This window comes from Rattus norvegicus, chromosome 10 (assembly GCF_036323735.1).
Source record: "Rattus norvegicus strain BN/NHsdMcwi chromosome 10, GRCr8, whole genome shotgun sequence".
NCBI lineage: Eukaryota > Metazoa > Chordata > Mammalia > Rodentia > Muridae > Rattus > Rattus norvegicus.
This window is the reverse complement of record NC_086028.1, coordinates 45725899-45749503: the sequence shown is the minus strand read 5'-3', so window position 1 is coordinate 45749503 and position 23605 is coordinate 45725899. Positions and strand designations below refer to the sequence as shown.

General features: G+C 43.9%; 1 protein-coding gene across 2 annotated transcripts in view; it reads right to left on the bottom strand.

The window, feature by feature from the left end:
* Positions 1 to 2371: 2371 nt before the first annotated feature.
* Gid4 (GID complex subunit 4) overlaps positions 2372 to 23605 on the bottom strand; it is a 26078-nt gene continuing 4844 nt past the window's right edge. For both annotated transcript variants that reach the window (NM_001398917.1, XM_063269843.1), the window contains exons 2-6: positions 21447 to 21506; positions 13892 to 13999; positions 10052 to 10153; positions 8027 to 8157; positions 2372 to 5647 (exon numbers count right to left, since the gene is read on the bottom strand). In NM_001398917.1, the coding sequence (NP_001385846.1) occupies positions 5584 to 5647; positions 8027 to 8157; positions 10052 to 10153; positions 13892 to 13999; positions 21447 to 21506 (465 nt within the window). In that variant the 3' untranslated portion in view covers positions 2372 to 5583. The remainder of the gene's footprint in view (positions 5648 to 8026; positions 8158 to 10051; positions 10154 to 13891; positions 14000 to 21446; positions 21507 to 23605) is intronic.

The following is a 23605-nucleotide window of genomic DNA, read 5'->3' as shown; positions in this document are numbered from 1 at the left end:
TCTCAAGTAACTTGACTTTAGCTTTGCAGTTTTTTTGTTTTTTTTGTTTTTTTTTTGTTTTTTTTTTTTTTTTTTTTGGTTCTTTTTTTTCGGAGCTGGGGACCGAACCCAGGGCCTTGCGCTTCCTAGGTAAGCGCTCTACCACTGAGCTAAATCCCCAGCCCCTGTTTTTTTTTTTTTTTTTTAAGATTTATTTATTTATTATATAAGTATACTGTCTTCAGACATACCAGAAGAGGGCGTCAGATCTCTTTACAGATGGTTGTGAGCCACCATGTGGTTGCTGGGAATTGAACTTAGGACCTCTGGAAGAGTAGTCGGGTGCTCTTAACCGCTGAGCCATCTCTCCAGCCCCCAGCTTTGCAGTTTTTAACTTACTTTTTCTATTCAAATCTCTCAGATTGCTTCCATCCACATACAGTATATAATAGAATGTGGCAAAGTTTTGTAATCTGTCTTGCCTTATGGGCTGTGCTAATGCCATAATTTCTTAGGCAGCTGACAGCTCTTGGGTCTGGGGACCAGCTCACTTCTAGTCAGAAATCGCACTGCTGTCAATGACCCAATTATCTGAAACCTTTTCATCAGTTACCAATTTTCTAAAAAACTACTTCTGCAGTGGGTGACCAGCAAATGTTATTGAGACACACGAATAGCACTAACTTGGACCCAACTTCTGCTGTCTTTCTGTGCAGACCTGGCACCCAGAAACCCAGGAAATACTTTCTACAACTTTATTTTAAAGAAGGGGATCTTGTTTTGTGGCCCAGGCTGACTATTGATGTATTTCCTTGGTATTCCAGTTTAAAATTTAAATCTTTTCAACATTTGAGACCATTTCCCAGAAATTCCAATGTTCTGGCAGCAGACCTTGACACAGCCTGATGGGATAATACTGAATGTCCTGTGAGTTACAGACTGAGATGGGGTGTAAAAATTGAGGCCCAGAGCCTGCTGCCTACACCCAGCTTTAGCACAGTATGACGCACCTCCCAGCAGCCCAAGCGCCCATGCTTTAGGGCTATGAGATTCCCTTTGTGCTGTGAGCAGCCTGTAGGCAATGCTCGATTCTGTCAGTCGTCCTAACACCAATGCTATCACACAATGGCTCACCTCTTACCATCTCAATACTGGCATGCCAAGAAAACCCTTTCAGATTTCTAAGGAATTTCACTTCTAACAAAATGGAAAGAAGACAAAAGATAGAGTGCCTGGCTGAACACTGTCAGGGTACCTCAGTCTGTAAAGACTGTTGACCGTACTCCAAGTCACTCCACTGGATAAAACAGCAATTTCAAAGCTGGGCATAGCCCTAGAAAACACTTTTACAAGAAGCTTCTGACTCTTTTGTGAGGGAGGACGACTGCAGCTTTTAGGTGGACCCCAAAACAGCACCACCTCTCTGGCATAGATTAATAATTCCTGGGAATAAAACTTACAGGAGCCACCCTGAAAGTTTCCTGGGGAGAATCCAAATGGTAATGGCATACGAGCATATGCGAATCCTAAGGAGGGGGGTGGTTTGGAAAGACTGCTCAGCCGTGAACGCACTTGTTCTTATAGAGGACCCAAGTTTGACTGCCATCACCTACATGGCCTTTCACAACCACCCAGTAACTCCACTTTGAGGGGAATCTAAAACCTTCTTCTAGCATCTGTGGGCACTGGAGACCACATGGTATACAGACATAATGCAGGCAAAACACTCATACACACTAAATCAGAGACCAGGGCAAGAACTTAAAGGCTACACCAGATGGAGGAAAGGGCGTCATCCCTCACCTGAACCACACCCAACTCTGACAAGACCCATACCTGATGTGTGTATCAAGGGCTGAGACTCCTCAACTTGGCTCAGTCCACCATCCACCGATTAACCTGACCCGACCTGCTGGTTCCTGCTCCAGACTGCGTTCAGCCTCTCCTCTCACAGCAGGACTCTGTAGCTTCTCCGTGGCAGTTCCCAGGGCAGCTCTTCTGGGTTCGGTCTGTTGTCAGTGTGTTCTCCCGGCCACGTCTGCAGCAGCTTTAGGTTCTGTCCATTCTGTAGTCCATGTATACACATGGAGTCCATGTATATACTGTGTGCTGAGCTCATTTTAGTAATTAAGAATGGAATAAAACACCTGCATTGGCATGGGTCGTGACCAAGGTAAGTTTATGACAAACTGCCATCACTGAAATCACTAAACCTTGTGAATTTATTTCATTCAATGACTCCCAATATCATGGAAGATAGACATGTTCATCTATGTGTGGCATGACACCCTTAAGACATGGCCCACACAAGATTCTGGTCTACCTCTGTAGCTACAGGGCCACAATGGGGCTGGTTTCTCCTAACGAAATGTTTTGACTTAGAAATTGGACACACACTGCTTAAATACCTTTATTATTATTTTTTTTTTAAAAATTATTTAGACATTGATAGCTCTGCAAAATACTTCTCCCATTGCAAATCTTCAAACCCTTTCCACAGGTCTTCCATAAAGAAACAAAATATTCATATTTTGTGCCCATTCAAATCTAATTTTTAAAAAACATTTAAGTTTCAAAATCAAGTATTTTTCTTTCCCAGAACTTGTTAGTAATTTTAAACCACAATGTAACATACTTAATGGCATTTCTTTTTAAAAATTAGCTTATCAGTGACTATCTTATGAGGAAAAACAATCCATTCAAGGCCTTAAAGGGAATATAAATTCCCTGCTTCTGAAAGCAGAAGACGTTGAGAAACCCCTTTGTTCCACTGGAGTCTGACTCCAACACTGCTAACAGGGCCGGTATACCAACTGTCTACTTGGTATTAGGCATTGTCTACTTACTTTTGGACTGCAGCTGAAATGCTAGACAATCTTAAAGGAGATAGGTGGGTAGATGGGTAAGCAGGGAATGAGAGGGCCACAGCTGGCCACAGCAGTGGAGCCTTCTGAGCGGAGGGTAAGGCCAGCCAGACCTAGTCCCTGCCTGGGGGCTGGCTTGCTGGACAAGAACAGTAGGAAATTTGCAGTCTGCACTTATTTTTCAATGTTAGATACAAGCATCAGTCAAAGATATTGCACACAGTACCAGAGGCGTGTAAACCACCCAGACAGCTAGAGAAAGAGCTACTAAGGGAGACACGTTCCCAGAGGTCCTCCAGGGACAGAAAAGGAAAAGTAGTTACAGTCCACCAGGTGGAAGTTACTAGGAAGTGGAACATGTTTATTCCTTCCCAGTGCGCAGGGGCAGACTTCTAAGCAGCAAGTCTTCGGGTGGGTCTGAAGGCTGCTGAAGGCATCCTTCCCTCATCTTTCTAAGCAGAGCAGGAACACTTCCCTAGCTAAGAGAGTAAAAGCAGGTGTGGTGGCTTACACCTTTAATCCTAGTACTCTGAGTAGTCAGGTGATCTCAGTGAGTTCAAGGTCTGCCTGGGCTACAAAGCGAGCTCCAGGCCAGCCAGAGTTACAAAGTGAGACGACTACAAAGAGATTAAAAGAAACAAAGGGAGGGGAAGGTACAGGGAGGAAATCCCTAGCTTCAACCTGGCCTGCCCAGTTTACAAGAGGAGCTGGTCACAGATGTGCTACTTGAGTTATACACAAGCTCAAGGTGACTTCAGGGTAACTCCATCTACTGCACGCACACAAGGGCTCAACGGCATGGTGGAAAGGACAGTCAGAGGAGCCGAGGGTGCTGCAGGGAAAAAGCCAGCAGAGCCAGTCTCTCAGCCTCCTTCAATCTTCAGTGTTGTCCCTCAGCTTAATTAAAGCAATGGTGTCCCGTGGTATAAACCAGGAGTTTCTGATCAGAGGCGGACATCTGATATTCAGTTGCTTTTGGTATCAGATGAAGTTTAGTTTCACCTTAGACTGACTCTTATTCATGGGCTCAGGCTTCTGAGTGAGTAGCTGGGACTATAGGTGCACCGTCATACCCAAATTGCTTTTTGAGGGAAAGGAACCGTTGATTCAGCCCTAGCAATGGATGTGAATTATTTTTTTTCTACCTAAGTCTTGGGATGATTTATTTTTATGGTTTCTGGGCTCCAACTTTACTGAATGGGTAAGTCTTGGGAGTATGGATATCACAAGTACCTGCTGGTTCCTTTCCCCACTTCTGCTCCTTTAAGGCTCTCCAGATAGTCAGTAACATCCAGCACAATGCGAGGCCGGCCACCCTGCTACCCCTTCGTGTTCCTTTTCCCACACAGGGAATGGAAGCAAAAGAAGCGAGGTCCTCCTGTGTGACAAGCTCGTGTGCCATCAGCTGCACTCCCAGCCCTGATGCTGCATTCATGTTAAAGCTTTTTCCTTGTGTTTAGACCTGTAAATCACCAGAATTCCCCAAAGTCCTGACATATTGTGGACTACAACTGATGCCAACCTATTAAGCTTTTTAAACATTTAGAAAAACCAAACCAAACCAAACCAAACCACTCCCCTCCCTCACACTTTGGCACATGAGCCTCGAGTTATTTGAGCGCATTTCTTCCTGACCACGCCTGCCAACATCTGAATCATCCTCTCCGGAGAATGGAGGCCCCTCTGCCTTTGGAAAGGGTTGTCATGACACACTGGTGTTCTGAGTAGCAAAAGGAGGGGTGCAAATGCTCAGCTGGCCCTGGAAACAGTTCTTGTGTTTAGCACTGTAATTTAAGCAATGCTGCAAAACTTTTGTACCAGGATGACTTGTTTTAAAACTGCTGGTTGATTAAATATACATATAGACATAGATATAAAAGTCACTAAGTCAACATTTGCTGTTTTCAATGTGAAAACGATAAAATGTAATTCGGAATAATTGTGCATTTGCCATAGGGTCCTTGTTAAAGGTACCATAAAAATAATAATTTTGTAATAAAAAACTCTTTTATTTTAGTATTGCCCTCAAGTTCAGAAGTTTGGAGCAAATGTACTGAGAAAGCAGTTTGGGATCTACTCCCGCCAGGGATCTGGAAGCCTTAAATTTAGTGATCCCCAACAGCAGGCCCAGAAAACCCGACAGCCATGTGCTAGTCTTGCATTGTTAACATACGGGGCCCCACAAGACATCCAACCTGGATCAAACATTGATGAGGCCCACCAGGGTCCCCATCTCATTTCATTGGTGGTAGATGCTGGGCCCAGACAACTCCTCACATAGAGCTCTGGGGCACAAGATGCTGGGCTCTGCCTTTCCTTGGGCTACCAAACAAGCAACTGGGGAAGGAGTAGGGCCTGGGTGGAGATCACTGAGCACCAAGGCTAAGGTGACCCAGCAGCTGACCTCCCACTTGGCTAGAGCAGGCCGAGGAAAGATTGCATTTCAGTGATGCAGAAGTTAGCTGTGCAGGAAGGAAAGTGCATTTAAGGTTGTTCAGAAACAGATGGTGACCACAATGCCACTGAGAGGAAGGAGGGTGGGAGGTGGACAACTCCCTCTGCCTGCCTGCAGGTTGGCCATGCTCCTTGGATCCTGTAGGTTAACATTCATGCTTTCTGATGAAGTCTGCTCTGAAGGAACAGGAACACACCTCTCCTGGTTCTGGCAGGTACATAATTTCCTTGGCAAAGCTCTTTGTTGCCAAGTTCAGTTTTATTTGGCCACTGTTCTGAACCACTGTCACCGGAACTCATAGATGGGTGCACTGTGTTCAGGAACATGGGTCAGGTTGAGGGACTGATACCTGTAACAGAGGAGAGACAGAATAGTTTGCTTAGGTATTCTGAGCAAAGGAGGCTGGAGAACTCTACCCAGAGTCCCTGCCAATTATATTCGGATTGAGGTGCTAAACCATTTCCAGTTATGTACATAAAGGTAAGGTCTTTACTATGTAGCTGTAGCTGGCCCGGAATTCCCCATGTAGACCAGGCTGGCCTCAGACTCACTGTGATCCACCTGCTTCTGGCTCCTGAGTGTTGGGATTAAACATGTGTGCCATCAAGCCTCAATTTTGCTAAATTTTTGTTTTCTTCTTATTTTGTGCATGTGCATGTGTGTACCATGTGTGTGCTTGGTGCCTGTGGAGGATAAAAGAGGGCATCAGATCCTCTGGAACTGGAATTAAAGATGATGAGCTACCATATGATGCTGGAAATCAAATCTAAGTCCTCAGGAAAAACAATAAGTGCTCTTAACTGCTGAGCCATCTCTCTCTAGATATCCCATTTTGTTATATTTTTTAAGTGGGATATCACTGTGCATCCCAGGCTGGTCCTGAACTCCTAGAACCAAGCAATGCATCTGTATCAGTCTCCCAAGCAGCTGGAAACACAAGAATATAATAACTACTGTGTCTGGCTTTGCTAACTCACTCTACCTAACTAGTTCCCTCTGTATCATGCCTAAGAACTGCTTTTATAAAACAACTGTAATACAGTTCACAAAAATAGGACCCTAAATCTGGGGATAGTGACACAAGCCTTTTATTCTTCTTCTTTTTTTTTGAAACACAGTTTCTTTGTGTAGCCCTGACTGTCCTAGAGATACAAGCCTTTTAAATCACCACATGAGAGCAGAAGCAGTTAGAGCTCTATGAGTTTGAGGCCAGCCTAATCTACACAGACTTCCAGGTCAGCCAGGGGTACATAGTGAGAGCCTGTCTGAAACAACACCACAACCCTGAGTCAGTCCTGGAGCACAGGTCTGTAGTCTGAGCTACCAGGGAGCTGGGGGGCAGGAGAATCACAAGTTCCTGGCTACTTCAGTTCATGGTCACCAGTAAACTATGTCTACAAACAAACAAACAAACAAACAAACAAACAAACAAACAAACATAACTCAGTATGTAGGTTCACAAAAGAAGCAAAACTAAAAAAACAAAGAATTTGAATTGATGTAGGCTAGGGTCATTCACAAGTAAGCAAGGAATAAGAACCAAAACAACAACAAAAATGGAAAGAAAATAGTGTCCCATTTTATTTTTAAACAACTTATTTAAGTTTTATTTATGTGGGTGAGTCTTGTGTGAATTTATGTGTACTACATATGTGTGGGTACTTGGAAGAAAAGAGCATTAAATTCCGTGGAACTGGAGTTACGGGCAGTTGTAAGCTGCCATGTGAGTGCTGAGATCTAAATCTGGTCCTCTGGGACAGCATGACACGCTCCTCACTGCCCAGCCATCTCTCCAACCAGGTCCCTTCAGTCCCTGCCTTGAGAATCATAAGGCAGGAACGTGAACACTCATGGTCCCTCACTCATTAGACCAAGATCAAGTGCACGAGAGGTAGTGCCAGCGGTAACTGAAAAGTCACGTTGTCTGTAAGAGATTACAGTAACCTTGATGGTAAATTTATGAGGAATGTATAAAAAATGATCAGGATTGAGGTAATCAATCCTGAAAATGCAACACTGCCTGAAAGTATATAGTGGTGCTGCTTGGTGAAAGAACACTTACTTACCCACATAACAAGCATGAGGTTCCTCTAGTGTGTGAGAGTCTCTGTCTCTGTCTCTGTCTCTCACTCACTCAAACACACACACACACACACACACACACACACACACACACACACACACACAGACAGAGACAGAGACAGACAGACAGACATGGGGCTGGAGAGCGAGATGGCTCGGTTAAGAATACTTGGTCATGCAGAAGATCCAGATCTGGTTCTCAGCAACCATATGGTGGCTCACAACCCTTCAGAACTCTAGTTGGTGGGGATCCAATGCCTCTGATCTCGTCAGGCACCAGGTACACATGTGGTATGCATATACATTAAATTAAAAGTCTAAAACATTTTACAGCATTTAGAAGTGACATCTTTACATACTATCCACTTTTCAGTTCACTCGATAGAAAGGAGAGAGCCGGGGCTGGGGATTTAGCTCAGTGGTAGAGCGCTTACCTAGGAAGCGCAAGGCCCTGGGTTCGGTCCCCAGCTCCAAAAAAAAAAAAAAAAAAAAAAAAAAAAAAAGAAAGGAGAGAGCCCTGTTCAGTGGGAAACCATCTAAACCACCTCTGCACCGCACAGAGCACAAGATTTGGACAGAGGCGGACTGGGATGGTCTCTGTTCAGACGCGACAGCCGGAGTCCAGGCCAGTGCCTGCGGTCCTTACCATTCTGAACTCCGATGGTAGTAGTAGCCCTCTATGGAGGCTGCTGACTTCTGAAAGCAGATGTAATAGAAGCCAGCAAAGGAAGCACCGCTGATGTCTTTGATTGTGTGGTCCGGGACTAGGAACTGCTCCTGCACACAGATATGGGACCAGTCAAGACCTTCCCTTTCAGTAAAGACACCAGAGAATTCTAAAGACTGCTAAAAACAAAACAAAACAAAATGAAAGCCCCCAAATAAAACAAAAACCTGTGACCACATGGCCCTACTCTGGTTACTGGGTCTCTGTCTGGTTTGGGGGTGGTGTTCATAGCTACTACAGTACCCTACCTACTGTGGGAGCCCACAGAGACATTGCTGGGGCCTAATAGACCCATGAATACTCCTTTCTTGCTTACTTGTCTGCCCACATACCTCTCAGAGACCAGTGACAGAATAACCTAGAGAGAATAAGTTTCAGTTCTGGTTCCCAGGAACTGTCACTGGATCTTGATTACCTCTAATAATGAGGTAATCGCATCTACTGGCGTCTCTGGTCATTCTGTGTTAAGAGTCCCCATGACACCTTACCAAAGTCACAGAAGCAGCACTGTTTATGCAACAAACACAGGTGATCTGCCATCTAAACTGGCAACAAGGAGTGAAAGACTATGTCCTTGCTCCTGTTCTCTGGGAGACAGAGTTAAAAGCCCCAGGTACTTCAGGTGAACCAAAATCCCATGTGTGTTACTCTAAGAGAAATTGTCTGGAGGCAACTGCACTGCTTTACCAAACTGTTTTTATTTATCTTCCAATGCTGGGATGAAGCTCAGGGCTTTGTGTATGCTAGACAAATGCTCTACCACAAACACTCTCAATCCCTGTCCAGTTTTTTTTTTTTTTTTTTTTTTTTTTTGGTTCTTTTTTTTTGGAGCTGGGGACCGAACCCAGGGCCTTGTGCTTCCTAGGTAAGCGCTCTACCACTGAGCTAAATCCCCAGCCCCAGTTTTTTTTTTTAATGGACACTCTTTTCTGCCCTTTTCAACCTTCAAATATCATTTTAAAAGTTTAGTTCAGGGTTGAGGTCTAGCTCAGTAGTAGAACGTTTGTCCAGCATGCCCAAGCCCTGAGTTACTTCCTCAGCGCAGGGAAACAATTCTAAGTATCAGAGCAGGAGCTGTGATGTTAGTTGGCATGTTTCCCACTGCAGAGCAGCTGGGGAGGGAGGCTCAGTCAGTGCTGGACGGCAGAGGGGGCTAGAGAGGGAAGCTCACTGTGTGCTACCCAGTTACTGTCCAGTGAGGAAATGACATCCCACATCCCAAATGATCAGCCACAAAGCACAGACAGCAAACAAACGGCCACTTTAGCTGCCTGATCTTTATGAACACTGTAATATCAGATTCAAGTAGCTTTCTTTCTCTTTTCAGACCAGATAATGGGGACTGCAGCTGGGCGGGTGTTCCCAAAGTCGTTCACAAACTTGCTACATGGACTTGCATTCATGTGGTTGTAGATGGCCACCACCATAGTGAGGGGCATAGGGCTCTCAGGTAAAAGCCAATCCACTGAAAAACTAGGAGTCAAGAGCTCATGCTCCATTTCCAGTCCCTCACTTCCTGAGCACTGGGTAGAGGACGTGGTTGGAGAGCAGTCATTCTGATGACATTTAAGCTCCTGGTAGGAATAGGATGCAGTGATGACTAAGTTCAAGCAAAAGAGTCCCCAGAACACTTGGATGACTCATCCTGGAGGTTCACAGGATTCTTGGGTGGGAGAATGAAACAAGAGGACACTGGACAGCAGTGCCTTCTGGCATAAACTAAACGGCATAGGCAGTTTCCTGAGGTGTGCTCTGCAGCCACCTACACTGCTGCCTACAAGTGCGTAGGACTGTCATGAAGACACACTGTGATGAGCAACCAGCATGGACGGTCCCCGAGGGGAAGGCATAACCTGCAAGAGGAAGTGTGTGTGGGTGTTTGAGACAGATGGCCTGGGAATCTGACACATGGGAGTTTGGGGAGATGGCCTGGGCAGACCTTACCTTCCACCTCATGAAGACATAATCCCCATTTTTCAGTTCTTCATAATCAAAGTCATCTGAATTAAATGATTTTGCATACTGATAAAAAGCCAGAAACTTGCCCTAAAAACAACAGAAAGAAGAGTTTCAGTGATCCACACAAGGAAAGGTACGTCTGAGCTCACGATGTCTGCAGAGGACAGCTAGGCGGACAAAGTGCTACTTGATTGTGTGCCCGGAAAACACAGCCAGTGGATAAGGTCTAAGGGGTGCGAATGGGCACAGTCCTAGAATAACCTATCAGAACACGTAAAGTAAAATGGACTAATGGGATTTCAGCAAAGAAATAGCTAGAGTGTTGCTAGGCATGGTGGCACACACCTTTAGTCCCAAAACTCAGGAAGCAGAGACCTCTGTGAGTTCAAGGCCTAGCTTGTCTACATAGTTCTAGGACAGCCAGAACTAACTACTTAATGAGACCCTGTCTCAAACACAAAAAAACAAAAATACAAAGGGGCAAGGACACAGTACAATACCTCAATACGAGGTGAGACAGGAGAACCAGGAGCACAATGCCATGTTCAGCTACACAGGGGATACAAAGCCAGCCCAGACTACTTACCTTAAAAACAAAATGGTGCTGTACTTTTTCTTTTTTTCTTTCTTTGGTTTTTCAAGATAGGATTCTCTGAGTAGCCCTGGCTGGCTTGGAACTCAGAGAACTGCCTGCCTCTGCCTCCCAAGTGCTAGATGAAAAGCATGTGCCACTGCAGCTGGCTGGTAGCATGTACTTTTAATTCTAGTACTTGAGAAGAAGAGTCAGCAGTATCCCTGAGCTCAAAATTAGCTTGGTCTACATAGCAAGTTCTAGAAAAACCAGGGCTACACAGAGAAGTCTTGTCTTACCCAAACAAAAGACAAAGACAAAAGGACGGAAGAGGGCTCAGTCGGTAAAGCACAAGCTGTGCTTTAAAATAATAAATCTAAAATAAAATAAAAACCAAAGAACCAACCAAACAAAAACAAGAAGAGTATTCCGGGACACCTAGTAACAGCATGCCGGGGCTAGGTGTGGTGGTAGACATACACAACTGCAGCACACGGGAGGCTGAGACAGGAGAGTATTCCGAGTTCAAGGACTGCCTAGACAGAAACTGAAAGAGTGGGTGCCTGTCCAACTGAGAAAAGCGGATATAGAAAAGCTGGTTCCTATGGTTAGACATCAGGCTTGTGCCAGATATTCAGGTAGCAATTGGAAAGGGCTAACATATGCATAACTTAGAAATAAAGACAAAGGACTAGGTGTGGTGACTCACGCCTTTAATCCCAGCACACAGAGGGCAGAGGCAAGAGGATCTCTGTGAGTGTGAAGCCAGCCTGGTCTACAGTGTGAGTTCCAAGACAGCCAGGGCTACACACTGAGAACCTGTCTCAAAAAAACAAAACAAAACAAAACAAAAACAATAAAAACAACAAAACAAAACAAAACAAAACAAAAAAACCCAAATGAACAACCACATAACCAACCAACAAAACCAACAAACAACAAAGGGTTTTTATTTTTGTAAAAAGACCAAACTAAACAAAACCAAAATATTTAACCCAAACCAAAAAGTTCCCTAAAAGTCTGTAGTCAACTCTTGGTCTGGGTAATGGATGGATCCCAGGACCCTGTACAGACATCAAAATCCCCAGATACTGAATCCCTCAGATGATACGGGTGATGTGTGTGCCCCTGTCTCTAGGTAACTGGAATGCTGTACTGTACTGTGCAGAAGAAAGTAGCTGAATGAAGACACATTTTCCTTTTTAAAGGCAGGGTCTCATAGCATAGCCCTGTCTGGTCTGGAACTTACTATGTAGACCAAGCTGGCCTCAAAATCACCTTGATCTGCCGGCTTCTGCCTCTGGGTGTTGAGATTAAAAGCATATTTCCGGGGTTGGGGATTTAGCTCAGTGGTAGAGTGCTTGCCTAGCAAGCGCAAGGCCCTGGGTTCGGTCCCCAGCTCCGAAAAAAAGAAAAAGAAAAAAAAAAAATCACATTTCCCCACTCCTGGCAATATTGTTTTTAAGTTCTATTTTATGTGTATAGGTGTTTTACCTGCATGTATTTATGTGCACCATGTGTGTGCCAAGGAGGCCAGAAGAAGTGTCATAGCCCCTGCAACTGGAGTTGGACAGTTGTAAGCTGCCACATGGTGCTGGGCACCGAACCTGAGTCCTGTGGAAGAGCAGTAAGTGCCCTTAAAGGCTAAGCCATCTCCTCATCTGAGGCAGAATATTTTTTACTAGCATTTTCTTGTACTGCAAAGGAGAATCAATGAGTTACTTTCTCCAAACATTTTCAATCTACAATCAGTTGAATACACAAAATGCAAACTCAGATATGAAAGGCCCCAAAAGAGGGCCAAATGAAGCTCGTGTCTTCCTCAGGTCTGTGCACCGTCACCACACATTTTCCCATCTAATATTTGTAAATAAGTACATACTCTGTAAAATAATTATAAAAGGCCAACAGTAAAAGTTTAATATACACAGGAGTCAAAGCACTATAATATAGTCTGATATGTTCCGTCATAAATGTTATCATAAGGATATAAAGCATATGGAACCCTGACTTGATGACCACAACCCCTGCTTTCAGTGTCACTAACAGGTAAATCTAAGAGCACAATAGCACGTCTGACTCTGGACTACAACAGAAGAGTGGTAGCACAGGCAGTTATTCCATACCATAAACTTAAGGTAAACATACAAGACCCTATCTCAAAACCAAAAGCCAGGGCTGGAGAGATGGCTCAGTGGTTAAGAGCACCGACTGCTCTTCCAGAGGTCCTGAGTTCAAATCCCAGCAACCACATGGTGGCTCACAACCATCTGTAAAGAGATCTGATGCCCTCTTCTGGTGTGTCTGAAGACAGCTACAGTGTACTCATCATATATAAAATGAATAAATAAAATCTTTAAAAAAAAAAAAAAACAGGGTTGGGGATTTAGCTCAGTGGTAGAGCGCTTGCCTAGCAAGCGCAAGGCCCTGGGTACGATCCTCAGCTCCGAAAAAAAAAAAAAGAAAAAAAAAAAAAAAAAAAAACCAAAAGCCAGCTGGGCATGGTGGCATACACCTGTTATGCAGCACTTGGAAGGCTGAGGCAAGAGAATATCTGAGATTTTCAAGTCAATCTGGGTTACAAAAGAAGATCCTATCTCAAAACAAACAAACAAACAAACAAACAAAAACACACATACTCCTCCCCACCCCACAATGTTTGACCAAGTCAAAGGCTGGTGTGATAGGACAAAAAACAAAACTTTGAAGATATAAGACTTGGGTAAAGAGTGAAACATAAACCAGGGAAAAGACCCCAGGGAAGTAACTCTGAATTACTTTGACATATTCAATGTTGGGGATAAGGACACTGCACACGTGAGCACTAAGGACTGGAATCTGAATTTCTCAGGAGTGTCTGGATAGAGTAGGTTAGGCCTACTCTGAGTTTACTGGGATGAACAGAAATACACAATGCACCCTTGCTGGGTTCATCAACCACACTGTACTGCACTCCATCCAGACATAAGGGGCAACTGCCACCTGCTCCACAGGGTTCCATCTTCCAGAGCTGACTGGAAAGGAACAGTAGACAAAAGATGGGCAGAACAGGGGAGAGAGATGCTTGGGTTCTACCAACCACACAAAGTTGTGAGGACCTGAAGGGTTGATATTACCCGATATTACCTGGGGTAACTGTGGCTTGTGTAGGAATAGGTTCTGACTAACTCCTGATGGGGCCCAGGTCCTGGGTCCAGGCCTGCCAGATCTCTAGATGTCTTCTGCTGCCCAGGGCAGAGCACAGTCTTACTCACCCAGTGTTTCCGATCCACGTCTTCATCTGCGTCCCACTTCCGAGTTAAGAAAGGGTGTTTTTTGCTTATTATTTCTCCTTCAAAGAAGGTTGTAAGGGTTGGATATTCCTGCAGCAAAAGCAAGCATCCGACATTAAATGTGCATTTCTGGCTTTTTGTTTATTTGTTTGTCTGTAGTATTCCAGGATCTAACCCCAGGGCTCCACACATGCTGAGGGATTTCCCTCCCACTAAGCTACACAGACAATGAATGAGCATTTTACCTTGGTCCTGCTAATGGAACCTAAGACCTCGGGCTTCCCAACGATGTGCTTACTCTCTTGCTTCCTGTCTATTTTCACCTCTCAGAGGTAACCAATCTTGCTATACTTTTTCCTAATTACTCTGACAAGATCAACACAACAAAACCATTGTTAGATCCCCTGATCTGCCAACAAGCGAGGGACATAAACCTGAATTTAGCTGCTGAAATAATGAACGGGCTCTGGACTTTGGAGGCTTTGCTAGAAGGAAGACCTTCTCTTCAGTCTCACTTGTTATGTTCTGGTCTCTTATAAAAGAATTTGGACGCTGTTTACTACAAGTAAACTCTGAATTCTCTACTGTCAAAGCAGAGCACAACTTAATGTTGTTTTCAGGGTGCACCCCAGAAAAAGCTCCAGAGTTGGTATCCAGAGCTGAATCTCCCTTGACCTTGAGCCAATCCTTCACGGATCCTCAAGCTCCCTTGCCCCTCGTTTATACTTTTTGGTTTGAGTCAAGGTCTCACTATGTACCCCTGGCTGGCCTTGGACTCACAGAGATCATTGTGTCTCTCTCCCAACTGTTAGAATTAAAGGCATGTGCCGCCATACCTGGCTTTATATCTATCCCAGGACTAGAAACATCTTTGGAAGAAATGTCTCAGATATGCTAGAAAGACATTTAATTCTGTCACATTGATTAAGAACAATTTTATATAAGGAAAAATATGCAAACCATGTGTGCAATACAAAATCACAGCCATTCATAAAGATGCCACCTCACAAGTTAAGCTGTTACAGTCGTTAAGAAGAAGAAAGGTGAGAGTGGAGGTGGCTCAGCAGTTGAGCACGTGCTGCTCCATGAGGTCCAGGCTCCACTGCCAGCACCCACATGGTGGCTCACAACTGTATGTTAACTCCAGTCTCAGGGGATCTGATGCCGCCTTCTGGTCTTGTAGCATCAGGTACCCACGTGGAACATAGACATATATGTAGAAAAAAAACACCCATATACTTTGAGTAAATACAAATTAAAATAGTAGACCTGACCTGATAGTTTTTCACTTCTTTAAGTGCAAAGACCCTCTTGAACAATACTGCACAGACCTGTGACTCAGGGGACACACTGACGAGGCCTTCTGTGACACTACTGCCAATGTGTCCTTTTATTATTAATTGGCACTCTTGCATGGACTCCAGGGCCTGGTGTGAACAGTAGACAAGTGTTCTAACACTGTCTGTTCTTTCTCTTTTGTGTGCATGTGCACATGTGCACGTGCAGCGTGCAGCGTGCATGGGTGTGGAGGTTGGAGGCTGACAGCGGTGACCTCCTTTACTGCTCTTGACCATTTCTTTTGAGATGGGGCTCACCAGCTGGCAGATGGATGGGCTGGCAGTGAGTCCCAGGGATCTGTTAGCTTCCATCCAGGCTGCACTAGGGTTACAGACATGATAAAGACACAGGCATGATCACGACGCACGTGCTAGGGATCTGAACTCAGGTCCTTAGCAGGCATTTTACCTACCAAACATCTACCCAGCTCACACACATCCCATTTCATAACAGTGAACTTTAAAATATACAAATCTACATCCTCCAAAACCTCAAACTCCTACACTCAGAGTGCTGGGTTGGGTTTCTCATACATATACGTATATAACAGACTGAAGAAATGAGATGCGAGATTTTCCTAAATGGAAATCTAATCTAAGGTAAAAACTACACGAATCCATCTTTGGCAAGGACAATGGAAGTCAAAAAGTCCATAGAATATTTTATTTTAAAGGTTACATACCTCTTAAGACGTATTTATATTTTATGTGTATGGGTGTTTTGCCTATACACTGTGTCTGTGTCACATGTATGCCTGGTACCTGCAGAGGCCAGAATAGGGAGCTGGATCCACTGGATCTGGAGTTAAGGACAGTTATGAGCTGCATGTGGGTGCTAGGAACCAAATCCCAGTCCTCTGAAGATCAGCTAGTGTTCTTAACCACTGGGCCACCTCTCTAGCATCTTCCATATGATTTTATTTATTTTATTAATTTTTGAGACAAGGTCTTATTGTATAGCTGTAGCAGCCTGGAACTCCCCAGGTCTGAATTGAACTCAAGGAGATCTGCTTGCCTCTGCCTCTCAGGAGTTGAAATTAAAAGTGTGCACCACCACAACTGGCTTCCATATATTTTAAACAAGAAGTTAAGATTATATTGTTTCTGAACTTTGAGTTTTAATATCATTTCAGAATCCCCACCTGTCTTTGTTACTGTTCTGTTGCAACAGCACTGAAGGTTATAGGGTCAAGCAGTTCTAACAGCTAAGATATCATACCAGGCCAGTTGGCTGACAATTGGGGATCCTTTAGAGGGCCAGGCACATGAGGTAAAGCACACTACAACTCTGCGCTGAGCTCGTAAACACTTTAGGAAGCACGTGAATATAATGCATTCCCAATACCATAAATGACAAGGAATTGGACCCATCCTGGTCAGAAGTCGCCAAAAAGATTCATTATTTCTTGGGGGAAGGTAATTTGTCCATAAAGCCAAATTTAGAATAACTTAGAGAAACAAAATAAGGAAAAAAACAAACAAACAAACAGAAAAACAGGCTAGAGAGATGGCTCAGTGGTTAAGGCACTGACTGCTCTTCCAGAGTCCTGAGTTCAAATCCCAGCAACCACATGGTGGCTCACAACCATCTGTAATGGGATCTGATGCCCTCTTCAGGTGTGTCTGAAGACAACAACAGTGTGCTACATACATAAAATAAATAAATTAATTAAAAAAAATTAAAAATGGGGTTGGGGATTTAGCTCAGTGGTAGAGCGCTTGCCTAGGAAGTGCAAGGCCCTGGGTTCGGTCCCCAGCTCCAAAAAAAAAAAAAAAAAAAAGAACCAAAAAAAAAAATTAAAAATAAGAAAAAAACAAAAACAAAACAAACATACATACATACTAACTCATTCACAAGGCAGAAACAGCACCAGAAGGCAGGTATTAGAGAGAGGAGAAGGAGAGGGAGACCAGGCAGGAGTAGGCTGACTCCAGGCTAATTCCAAACAGTCCCACGATGGGTCTCTCAAGCAGAAATGTCATCAGGGCTTATGTTATTTGGCCAATAGGTCAACAAGTGTTGAGTTAAGAATGATATACAGTTTGCTCATTTATCAGTCTCATGAGTTTGGCTGGTGTGGCCTATATCTGTTTCCAACCTTAGCCTGACCAATAGGGGAGTGAAGGGCCTCCCCACAATCAGAGCTGGGCTTCAGAGCTAGGCTCCCAGACACCCATGCTGTTGGTCCTTACTGGTAGCTAGCTTGGAAATGCAAAGATAACACAATTTCATTCTTATTCTTTACAAGTCTGATGGCCACGGTTCAAAAATAGCAAACATTAAAGCCGTACTTTGCAAGTGATGTGAGGGAAATAACCTCAAATTTAACTTTTAACACTTCACACTACATACACAAAACTGCAAATATTATAAATAAAACAAACCACTTCTGTAGTCTAATCCAAATAAACTAAATATCTGATATTTCATTAATTTTTTAAAGATGTATTTATTATATTTATGTGAGTACACTGTAGCTGTCTTCAGACACACCATAAGAGGGAATCAGATCTCATTACAATGGTTGTGAGCCACCATGTGGTTGCTGGGATTTGAACTCAGGACCTTTGGAAGAGCAGTCATTGCTCTTAACCTCTGAGCCATCTCTCCAGCCCCTCATTATTTTTTTTAAAGATTTATTTTATGTATACAAGTACACTGTCACTGTCTTCACACACACCAGAAGAGGGCATCAGACCCCATTACAGATGGTTGTGAGCCACCATGTGGTTGCTGGGAATTGAACTCAGGACCTCTAGAAGAACAGTCAGTGCTGTTAACCACTGAGCCATCTCTCCAGCCCATATTATTATTATTATTATTATTATTATTATTATTATTATTATTATTGTCGTCATCGTCGTCACCATATTATCATTACTTTGTTTTTTCAAGAAAGGGTTTCTCTATGTAGGTCTGGCAGTTCTGGAACTTCCTCTATAGATTAGGCTAACTGCAAACACACAGAGTTCCACTTGCCTCTGCTTCCCAAGTGCTGGGATTGAAGGTGTGCACCACCAACTCCTGGCTATTATTTTATTTTTTGAGATGTGTAGTCCTGGGGTAGTATAGAAGAACAAAGACCTGGCAAGCCTGAAACTCAAGAGATGGACTTGCCTTCCAGATACAACTGATACTTTAGTAGTTATGAGAGCATAAACAAACAACCAATCCAGGTATAAAGCTCAGTCAACACATTACAGCTCTGCACAGGCCAGTGTGGCTACAGCACACTGACTCACAACTGCATATCTGTGACTATGCCAAAGCTCATAATGAATTAAACACTTTATCCAGATGTGGAGCTGCATGCCTGTCGTCCTAGTGCTCAGGCATCTAAGGCAGAAGGATCATAAGCTCAAGGCTAGCCTGGGCTTTTACAGTGAGTTCTAAATAAAATAGGGCTACAGAATAATGTGTGTTTCGAACACAGAGAGAGAGACTTGTACTTTAAAAGGATGAAATACATGCTGTGTTAAGTGTCTCTATAAAGCTGTAATATGTTACCAGAGAAGAATTTCAAGCACTCTGTGGCCTGTTCTGGCCTTAAGCATCTCAGGCCACAGACTACCCTTTCCTAAGTTCCCCACAGGAGCATGGCACAGGGTTGTACTTGGGCAGACTGCTTTGGGAGGACACGGATCTGAGATTTGCTGGGACAGATGCATCCCTGTGGGCTGGTCCAGTGCAAAGCTGTGGCAGCACCCCTGCATGAGCGAAGAGCTTCATCAGGGAAGCTTGCTCTGGGAAGAACTCTCGGCTGTCAGCACTTCTGCATACTGTTCCCACATTTCTAGTGCTTCTTGCCATTTTTAGCAGTTTCCTACAACTCACGTGATTGGTTTTGGAGTCCCTGTTATAATGTTCTAAAATACTACACATTTTGTTATGAGACTTATGAGTCTTTTGTTTTTTGCTTTTATAAAAGATGTCCTTAAGACAAGTATAGCCCTGGCTGTCCTGGAGCTCACTATTTAGACCAGGATGGCTCAAACTCACAGAAATCCACCTGCCTCTGTATCCTAAGTGCTGGGATTAAAGGGCGTGTCACCACTGCCCAGCCTGAGCATATCCTGTTTTACTACACGTTTTCTCAGAGCAAATCAAAGCAGAGCTCTCGCCTCCACCCCCCCTTTTTTCACTATCACTTTCTGTCCTCTGTTGAGTTAAGTTTCCAGAGATGGGGAAGATACCCAATAATAAGCTTCCTAGGGAATCCTTATCCAGCCTCTAGCAGATAAGCAGAAGACTGTGGGGTATCAGAACAGCACTCTGATTTGAGCCACATTCTTATTTACAACTTACTCTAACAATGCTTCCCACATGGACAAGTTATCTGTTGAAGTAGAAAGGGGTTTTTCACTCTCTAAGCAGAAGCTGAGGGAGAGAGACTTGAGAAACTAAAGGTCACAAATCCAGAAAAGGGCTGAGTGAGGTTTACAGGCTCTGTTCAAACCAGCTCAGTCCTGCTGGACATTCAGGACTCCATGAAGCAATAAAGGCCCTGAGAAGCTGCAATCGGGCTGTGCCCAGCCACTCCTGGCAGGGAACTCAGGGGCAGTTAGGCATCCTTTTTCTTTCTGTCTAGCACTAATGGAAAAGAAGGGAGGCTCTTCTCTGCTTCGTAAGTCTCAGAAGTCTTGAGGATTAGAAAGCTGGACGAGAGGACAGAGTGCTTTGTTTTTAGTCATCAGGATGAAAACCAAGCTCTTCCCTTTCACTGTTCCAATGACCCACAACATTTACTCACTTGGTTTTTTTTTTTTTTTTTTTTTGGGTTCTTTTTTTCGGAGCTGGGGACCAAACCCAGGGCCTTGCGCTTCCTAGGTAAGCGCTCTACCACTGAGCTAAATCCCCAGCCCCACTCACTTGGTTTTGAGACAGGACTCCTCCATGTAGCTCTGGTTGTCCTGGAACTCACTCTGTAAAGCAGGTAGGTCTCAAAAAGAGATCTACTTGCTTCTGACTCCTTAGGTTTAAAGGTGTGTGCTACCACAACCAGCTAAACTACAAGACTTAACTTCAAAAGTCTTCACTCTTGTATCTCAAAGACTGGTAAAGGTTGAAGTTATATTTTTTTCTTTATTTATGGGCATGTGCATATATGCTAGAAGCATGAGGTTGTCTACAGATTCCAGAAGAGGGCTTTGGATTCCATGGTGCTGGAGTTAACAGTGGTTGTGAGCTGTCCAATGTGGGTCCTGGGAAGAAAGTTTGGGTCATCTGCAAATGCTTTTAACTGCTGAACTATCTCTTCAGTCTTTCAAGATTTTTGTTTGTGTTTGTGAGTATGTGTACAGTTTTGTGTAGGTTTGTGTACTTGTAGGAAAAAAAGAGGCTATCAGGCATTCTTTTCTATCACTTTCTACATACTTCTCTGAGACAGGGTCCCCTCCTGAACCTGGAGCTGGTGTTTTCTTGGGTAGGCAGGAAGCCAGCAAGCTCTAGGGATTCTTTACTCTCTGCCTAGGTTGGAAGTGAGTTTATAAAGGTGCCCTGGAGGACTGGGGAGATGGCTCAGTGGTTATGTAACACTGACTGCTCTTCCAGAGGTTCTGCATTTAAGTCCCACCACCTATCATGGCAGCTCACAACCATGTATAACTGTGTCTGTATTTGTAGTTCCATGAGACCTGATGCCCTCTTCTGGTGTGCAAATGTATATGCAAACAAAACACCAATATATATAAAAATAAAATTTAAAAAAGTGCACTAGATACCAGCTTATTATATGAGTGCTATGATTTGATATCTGGTTAGCAAGCACTTTTACCTGCTGAGCCATCTCTCTAGTCCATATAATTTTTCTTAAAAAAAAGGATTAGCACTGCCAGACTTGGTAGCACATAGCTATAATCTTAACATTCCAGAGGTTGAGACAGGTAACTCAAGTTTGAGGTCAACCTAGGCTTTCTGACTCAAAGATCAATCATAAAATGACTAATCAATCATGCTGTGATTTGTGAGGGCTGTGGGTGTTGCTCAGTGGTTGAGTCCATGCTGAGTCTTCATTTCCTCCACACTGAGGACCAAAGGGGGAAAACTGTGACTTTGTACACTTGCAAATAGACGATCAAAACTATAGTACTATGGTCCACACAATCAAAGGAATTACACTGTGGGACTGCCGTACTAGACTCTCTGAGCTGTTGAGCAAGCCACTCACTTTCCTATCTCAGACCTGGCAAGAAGCACTTACCTCTGTAAGGCCTTTAATCTTCAAGTACCCACAAAGGTAAGAGTTCCCAGTGTCCACGTGCTGTAAAGAAAAGACAGTGTTTACAAATCAGCCCCTGAGGTGCTTCAGAAACCCTGTAAGGCCGGTGGTCAGCATGCACCCCGCCCAGTCCAAGCCTCAGCCGCTTTTGGTGCTTTCAGTTCTGACTGACAATGAAAATGATCTCAGGGGCTAGAGAAATGACTCAGTTGTTAAGAGCACTTGCTGTCCTTCCAGAAGATAACTGCCAGGACCCACATCAGGTGGCTCACAACCATTTGAACCTCTAGTCCTGGGGACTCATCACCTTTTGGCCTTCATGGGCATGTGCAATCACGTTCACATTCCCATATGGAGACATACATACACATAATTAAAAATAATAAAACACAAATCTTAAAAAAAATTATCTCTGGTCTCCCTCACTCCCTTTGGCCAAATATTTCAAGATGTGCCTTCTGGAACTGCCTGTTCCTTCATTTTCTGTACATTTCTCTCTCATTTGCAGATTGTATGTGCCACAAAAAGGGTTCTTTCCTCCTGTATTCCCACAGCCACCTCTAACCTTAAGTGTCTTGCTAGGTCATTTCCATTTCTCTGCTACTCAGCCACTGGCATGGGAGAGCTTTTCCTGCCCTCTTATTGACCTCAAGCATCATCTTGAATTATTTCCTTATGAAATGAGCAGAACATTTGAGAATAACATTTTATGAAGAGTTAGAAGGAATTAATTTTAATTATGAACCTGAATGCCACCCAAGATTTTGTGAAAGTTGGTTAGGCCTATTTCATTATCAGATTTTTTTCCCCCTCCTAAAGACAGGGTATCACCTGTTCTGGTTGACTGGCCTTAAACTCACAGAAATCCACCTGCCTCTGCCTCTCTAGTGCTGGCATTAAAAGTATGTGCCACTGGGGTTGGGGATTTAGCTCAGTGGTAGAGCGCTTGCCTAGCAAGCGCAAGGCCCTGGGTTCGGTCCCCAGCTCCAAAAAAAGAAAAAAGAGAAAAAAAAAGCATGTGCCACCATATCTGGCTTAGACTTTTGGGCTTTTTGTGTTTTAATGTGTATGAGTGTTTTGCCTGCATGTATGTTTGATATCTGTGGAGGCCAGAAGACGACATTAGATTCCCTGGAACTGCAAATAGATATGGTTGTGAGCTGCAACGTGTGTATTGGGAATCAAACCTGTGTTGTCTGGAAGAGCAGCAGGGTTCTTAGCTGCTGAGCCATTTCTGTAGCCCCTGGACTTTGAGCCCAAGACAAGTAGAAGGGGCACAGGAGATTTTAAGGCTGGGCAGCCTCAGGTCATTAATCATTTGGGCACTGTCAGATGCTTACTCAACAACCAACCTTTTTTTTTCTAAAACCATGCTAGCAGAATCTGGATTTTGTTCTGGCACCTATCCTGTTTATGAGACCTGGCCATTTTTAGTGGTATGGACCCCCATCACCTGTGAGCCATAGCTGTAGGAACGAGTGACTCCAATCTGGCCAATAAGAATACAAGTGCCTCTGAAGGAGCACTAATGTTTGAATGGGCATATATGGAACAAGAGTCTCTTCCTTTCTCTCACGGTGGGAATAACAACAAGCAGCATTCAGTCTCTGGAGACTGAATACCAAGAGACCAGCAGGAGAAATAGACCAGGAAATGCTGAAGATGGCAGTCCAGAAAGACAAACAGAACCAACCCATCACAGGACCTGGAGTCACGTGCTAACGTCGGACAGTAGATCATTTATTGATCCTGTATGCTTCTGTCATCCACTCATTCATTCTTTTTTTTTTTTTTTTTCCCCTGTGACAGGGCCTAACAGCTTAGGCAGGGTTTCAGCATTCACGACTTAAAGTGACTCTAATTGTGATAAACTCTGAAATTGCCCATTAACTTCTGAATTAAAACAAAACTATGTACAGAGGTACTTGGCACACATGTGTTAAGTGAGGTCTCCAAGAAACTAAAAAAGTTTTATGGCACCTATCAAATTAAAAAAAAAGATTTATTCTTTTTAATTATATCTATGTCTATACGAGCATGTGCACATGAAGAGGCCAGAGTATCAGAGCCCCCTGAAGCTGGAGTTACAAGTTGTGAGCTGCCTGATACGGGTGCTGGGAACTTGGGTCCTCTACAAGAGC